Source organism: Urocampus carinirostris, chromosome 1 (assembly GCF_059441175.1).
Source record: "Urocampus carinirostris isolate Australia breed hairy pipefish chromosome 1, RoL_Ucar_1.0, whole genome shotgun sequence".
Lineage (NCBI taxonomy): Eukaryota > Metazoa > Chordata > Actinopteri > Syngnathiformes > Syngnathidae > Urocampus > Urocampus carinirostris.
Genome location: NC_142349.1, coordinates 36,788,950 through 36,794,937, shown reverse-complemented (window position 1 = coordinate 36,794,937; position 5,988 = coordinate 36,788,950). Strand labels below are relative to the sequence as shown.

Here is a 5,988-nt window from a genome sequence, read left to right as displayed (position 1 = left end):
ATATATACATACATTGTTTTAATTCAAAGATAACAATTTTACTTGGTATTTTACTTACTTCTAACTTATTGAATTTATAATAGAAAGGGCATATATGGTCCTTACTCTTTCTCCCCAAATCCGAATATGGCTTCGTTTTGCTCCATAGGAGCTTGTAAGTCACCTTCTATGATGGGGGTGTTCCCTTGTCTTCCTCTCAATTCCGGTCACTGTGGTCCAAATGTTCTTTGACAACATCTTTTGCAGTGTCTCCGTTTTGTCCTCTTCCACTTCGATCCCCATTTCTTTTAGCAATGTTGCTGCCTCCATCAGTGTAGAGAATGTTCTTATTCCTGAGTCCAAAAACATCTTCAGCTGGGCGGGATATGGTGATTGTGCCTTTACGTTCTTTTCCTTTAACTTTTTGATAACGTCCCTTACTTGTTTCCTCTTTTTTTGGATTTCTGTGGTGTAATCTTGGTTGAAGTAAACGGTCTTGCCTTCGTACGTTGTCTTCTGCTTCCATGCTTCTTTCATTACGGATTCTTTCACTATGTAGTCGGTGAAACGTACGATAATTGCCCGTGGCAGTGCTTTACCTTGAAACTTGTTCCCCAGTGAGCGGTGTGCCCTCTCAATGCGCACATCCATATGCTCGGTTGTCGGAATGTTCGATTTAATAAAGTTTGTTATGAAGCCGATTGTGTCTTTTCTCTCGGCACCCTCGGGAATCCCATGTATCCTAATGTTGTTCCGTCGTGATCTCGACTCCAAGTCCTCACACTTTGTTGCTAGTTTGGTGGTTTGTTGGAGCAAGGAGACCGTTAATTGCTCTAGTTTTGACGTTCGCTCTTCCGTGTTAGCATGTAGCTCCTCCATGCTTTCCACCCTCCGCTCCAGCAACACAGTGCGCTCCAGAAGTTCTTCGATGCTCTTTTCCAGTCTTGTCATCGCATTCTTGCTCTCCTTTGCTGCTTCAGTGTGTTCTTGCCGTAATTTACGGATTTCGTGGAGGATGGCCGAGTCACGTCCCTCGTCGATCGACGCCATTCCTTCTGCTCCCTCGATCTTTTTCTCCTTAGCGCCCTTTTCCTCGACAAGTTTCCCCTTCTTGACCATGTTTTGTTGAATAATTTGTCTTTAATATGAGTCACAATTTATACCTTTTCTGTCTTTCTCCAAGTAAGTATTACATTACTCTTTAGTGATTTTTGTCAGAGCTACTTTCCTTGCTGCCGTCTACCTCATTGCGCCACCGGAAGTCACCTTACTGTAGATACTCGACTCTTTGTTTGTAATCGATATCAATGACTGATGCCGATGCTACTAGCACATAAAGTTATTTCTCATATTTGTGATTACTGATACCTCAACAAACGGCTGGTATCGGCATCAGTCCCTGTCATCAGTACTCCACTACTTGCCCATTCTTAATTTTTTTGGCAGCACAGAAAACGAGGGTGACTGTTGGTAAATTACACATAGTGGATGAAAGTGTTAAAAAATGTTTTAATGTCATCATTTAAAAAGAAATTCAGACCAACTCTTGACTAGTTAATACAAAATGTTTGTAAATCTTCCACACATTTTATTATTGTAATCAATTAATGGCAGAATATAATTTCTCCAATGTCCTGACCAATTGTGGGCTGCTCATACTGGTATCAGCCACCATTGTGACAACCAATTCCTATAAAAAGATGGTATGGGCCTGATACCTTGTATCAGTTTATGCTCGTACTTAGGTCTGTAATCCCTTACTGCTTCTTATTTTGCGGCCTCAGGTAATCGAGGGTTAAAAGATATTCTGCAATCCATTATCCCCAAACACATAATGCTAGGAGTTGTGAGCTGGCATAGTGCATGTATTTTGGGCCTGACGGCTTTCTTTTTGCTGTTCCATCCACCAAAAAGTCAACAGAACTCATGCCGTAGTGATCCATTATCCTCGATTCCATATTGCTGCGAGCAGGGCACTGGCACAGTGCACTTTTGTCGGTCTTGGCAGCTCATTTATGCCATTTTTTCTGCCAAAAATAAACTTATGTCCTGTTGCTGCAATCCATTATCCCAAAATCCATTGTGCTGCGAGCAAGACCTACAGCCGGTACTTTTGACAGGAGGCGAGCCGTTCTTGTCACGAACCAGAATGGAATCTCGGACCCAATAGCGTTTGTTTTAAAGGAATCTTTAATGAATTGAGTTGACAGAGCTTGCTTTGGAAGCCGATGGTTGTCGGTCGCTAGCAGCGTCGGACAGAATGGCAACTCCGTGACAGCTAGGCAGAATCAATACAGCTTAGCGGGCAGGTCGTGGCCAGGGCAGGAGAGTAGATCGTAAACGTTGGGCAGAAACAGGTCGAAACAGGAGCCAGGCAGGAATCAAGCAGGAGAAGTCTTTGGTACTGGTATTTTGGCGAAACAGACAGAGAGACACAAGTACGGTCTGACACTCCCCTCTGGGTGCTGACTGCTTAAGAGGAGAGTGCCAGCCAATCAGATTGCCCCAGGTGCCAGTTTGGCAATCATGACAGTTCTAGCCTGAAGAAAATCAAATGCATGATTTCGACCGTGATCCATTATCCCTGGTCGACTATTGCTGAGACCAGGGTCCAAGAGTCTGCTTTTTTGTGCCTTGGCGTCTCATATACTATTATTGGATCATCACAGGACGGATTTGCATGGGCCACATTTTATTTTATCTCCAGATTAGCCAGATTCACTCATGAAAAGATCCATAATTTCTATGAATTGTATTTTTATTTTAACTGGACAAACTAAGATGTAAAAGATATGTCTCAGCTCTTAAGCTAAATTTTTGAAGCATACAGCAGTGACTTTTTTTATGAAGTGGGGTATTTCCTCCGTTTATTAAATTCTTAATTCCTAATCCAAGTTTTTCACTTGAGCAGCATCTGCTTCCCCTGTGTCCAATTAAGTTCCACAATTAGGTAATGCACTTGCACTAACAACCAAGTCTGTGCCGTCTAGATGAACGTCTCTTTTCATTTATTTGCTCTCGATCCACATTGGTTGAGATTCGTGATGTCACTGGGTCGACCACAGTATAAAGAGACCATCTCCGACATGAGCGTCAGAGAAACTGAAAAGCCATCCCACACAATAGACTCTTCAGAAACACACTGGAAATCATCCACCAGCAACCATGTGTCGAGGACTTGAACTTTTGCCGATCACCTGCTTGGAGAGGTAAAAGATTCCTGTTTTTTACCGGTTTCATAAAAAAGACTGTTGTGCTGCACTGTTCTTGTCTCTGTTCTGGATGTTTGTTTAACCCTGTTCTTTCTCATCACAGAGCGAAGGAGCTAAAGGCTCTTTTTGGAAGTTTACTTCACAAGTCGGATCACGCCATCCCCGCACAATCCAAAAAAAGTGACACTCACAGGTTAGGTCGATTTTATCATTCACATTTGATAATACAAAGTTTTTTTGTTTTCTCACATTTTTCCTTATTTATTTGCAGTGTTGATGAGCGCCTGAAATGGAAAGAATCTTTTGAGAAATTGCTGTCCAGTCAAAGTAAGTGTTTCCATGCTCAGCTTTTCAAGACATGACATAAGGTATATCAAGAAATCCAGACAACAGTCTGCAGTCTATAGCAATATCCCATTTGGTGATAGAAAATAGCCTCGGCTTTTGACACCATTGTATTATTGCTGTTGTTATTGTTATAGCATCAAAATTGATAGATAATTGATGAAAATGTTATATTTAAAATTGCGCTCTTGGCTTTTAAAAATTTAAATGTGGCTTAAAAGAGTTTTAAATAGGAACATATATATTTATTTGAGAAAGAGAGAAATGGGAAGCTATGTACAATTACTATAAATTAGTATTCATATGGTGGTGTGTCAATTTATTTTCATATTCTATGAGTCTAAAGGTCTGGGTGCAATGTTGATCTTAAGATTTGTGCATCGTATTATGCTTTGGAAATGGTGTTGAATATCTTAAAATTAATCAAATTTTAAAAGTTTTCCTTTTAGGTAGTAACCATTTGCAGGGTGCATATAAAAAATAAATGCGTAATTTAATGTGCTTTGAAAAGTTTAAAATAAGTCTTAGTCATTATTTAACTATAATAAGAAGGTGTAATTTTCTTCTAAAATAATATTCCCTTCCACTGCCTAAGCGTGAGCTGGCTTTTTGACGGCACACAAATTAGTAGGCTAACTGGTTGGAGTTGTGCTCAGAGAGGTATTAAATAAGCAACATCATAGTTCTTAATATAATTTTAAAATTGCACTTTGATTGCATATCTATAGAAATTTATGGATCTCTGGTAATGTAGTAATGATAAAACGGTCTGTCTAATGTTTGTTTTTCTTCTCAGATGGACTGTGTCAATTCAGAGCATTCCTCGTGTCAGAATTCAGTGAAGAAAATATTGCTTTCTACTTGGCATGCGAAGACTACCGGAACACCAAGCCCTCCAAAATGCTCTTAAAGGCAAAGCAAATTTTTGATGAATTCATCAGTCCTGATGCACCCAGAGAGGTAAGAAGACGCCCTTCTGAAAATAAGTCAAGGGTGAGTCAGAGGACTATTAATTGATGATGAATATCTATGACAGGTGAACCTTGATCATGTGACCAAAGCTATCACCAAGGAGAACATTGAGAGCCCCACTCAGTCTTGTTTCGACCTGGCCCAAGCCAAAATTTACACTCTGATGGAAAAAGACTGTTACCCCCGTTTCCTCAAGTCCTTGAGCCTGCATGGAGAACAAGACCGGCTAAGCGACTTTATCACGAACTGCACAACGAACGGCTGGCAGATGTGAGATCTGAGACCCAAACGAAGCCTGGCCAAAAAGTTACGTGAGAAAAACCTAAACCGGGAGAGTGGTGCCCGGGGTTCGACAAACCGGAGTCCGAGCCGAACTTCGCACACTGAGCTGCTGAAGAGACATCTGAAGAAGTCCAATGTGGCACTATAAAGCAGCAAACGAGTTTAAAGAATACAGAAGATGTGCTGTGTTCACAAAACAATCACATTGTTAAATTATTTATTCTATTTAATATATACCAGTTTATATTAAAATAAACATGTTTTGCTATACTGCTGTTTAGTCAAAGCCTCTTTTTCTATTGTCAAATGAAATGTGACAAATTAAGGTAGACAGAAATGTCACTAATGTTCTTAAAGTGCTAAACAATGTGAGATCTTTTAAGTGCTGACTAAATATATGACCTCCATTGACATGATATTATCGTGTTATTAAAATGTGAGCATGTTCTTGGCTGGTGAAGGTAGGGCATGTTCACTCAACGTTTACCTTTGATATTTACATAAGCCGAGAAAAAGTATTGTTACTTGAATTTCAGTGAGTCTTGTTCATGTTTGTTCCACATAAGTATTTTACCGCAGTGCCATTAATAATCAAAAACAACATGGAGGAAATGGTCTGCTTTTATATAGCATTTTTTCAAGTCACAGAAGACCTCCCAATTGCTTTACAATGTGCTTCAAACTTACCCATTCACAAACACAGTCAGACAGCAATAGCGGTGATACCCATGCAAGGCGCCTACCTTCTTATTGAGGACATAGCTTTAGGGGTTCAGTGTCTTGCCCAAGGACACTTCCACATTTACCTTCCAGGAGGAGGGCTCTACCTCCTGAGCTACTGTAGTGTTTATAGTAGCTAAGTAAGTATGAACATCGTTACATTGTGGCGAGTCAGTGCTTTAAACTTACTCCTGTCTTTTTGAATTACAATATTATTTATCAGTTAATGTAAAGTATTTTAAATAACATTTTTGCATTTAAATGTTGGCTTCATGTTGATGTATTGTTTTATGTTTGTGTTATATGAGGAGAAATAAAGTCACAAATTACATTTTTGTTTAAGTACCAAAAAAAGTATCAGTACTGCAATCCCCAGCTATAATACTATCTAATTTTTACTTAGGTTTAACAGAAAGCCCCCCCCCCCCCCCCCCCCAAATGAAATCCAAAACCTCATTTTCCCTTTTCATCCGCCATA

General features: G+C 39.8%; 1 protein-coding gene across 2 annotated transcripts; it reads left to right on the top strand.

Annotated features, from left to right (window-relative positions):
* The first annotated feature begins 2,764 nt into the window (after positions 1 to 2,764).
* On the top strand, positions 2,765 to 5,060 carry rgs5b (regulator of G protein signaling 5b). Of its 2 annotated transcripts, XM_088355248.1 has the most exons (5): positions 2,784 to 3,188; positions 3,295 to 3,384; positions 3,463 to 3,518; positions 4,333 to 4,496; positions 4,573 to 5,060. In XM_088355248.1, the coding sequence occupies exons 1-5, from the start codon at positions 3,145 to 3,147 to the stop codon at positions 4,780 to 4,782; spliced, it is 564 nt and encodes a 187-aa protein (XP_088211374.1). In that variant the 5' UTR covers positions 2,784 to 3,144; the 3' UTR covers positions 4,783 to 5,060. The 2 variants fall into 2 exon arrangements, with proteins under 2 accessions (XP_088211368.1, XP_088211374.1); XM_088355242.1 differs by having other exon boundaries at positions 2,765 to 3,188; positions 3,295 to 3,518.
* Positions 5,061 to 5,988: the final 928 nt, after the last annotated feature.

Bases quoted from the DNA above. Each gene is read 5' to 3' on its own strand.
- rgs5b (XM_088355242.1), top strand. From the start codon at position 3,145: ATGTGTCGAGGACTTGAACTTTTGCCGATCACCTGCTTGGAGAG. The intron at 3,519-4,332 runs GTAAGTGTTTCC...TTTTCTTCTCAG, and splicing joins GAAATTGCTGTCCAGTCAAA to ATGGACTGTGTCAATTCAGA. The intron at 4,497-4,572 runs GTAAGAAGACGC...TATCTATGACAG, and splicing joins GTCCTGATGCACCCAGAGAG to GTGAACCTTGATCATGTGAC.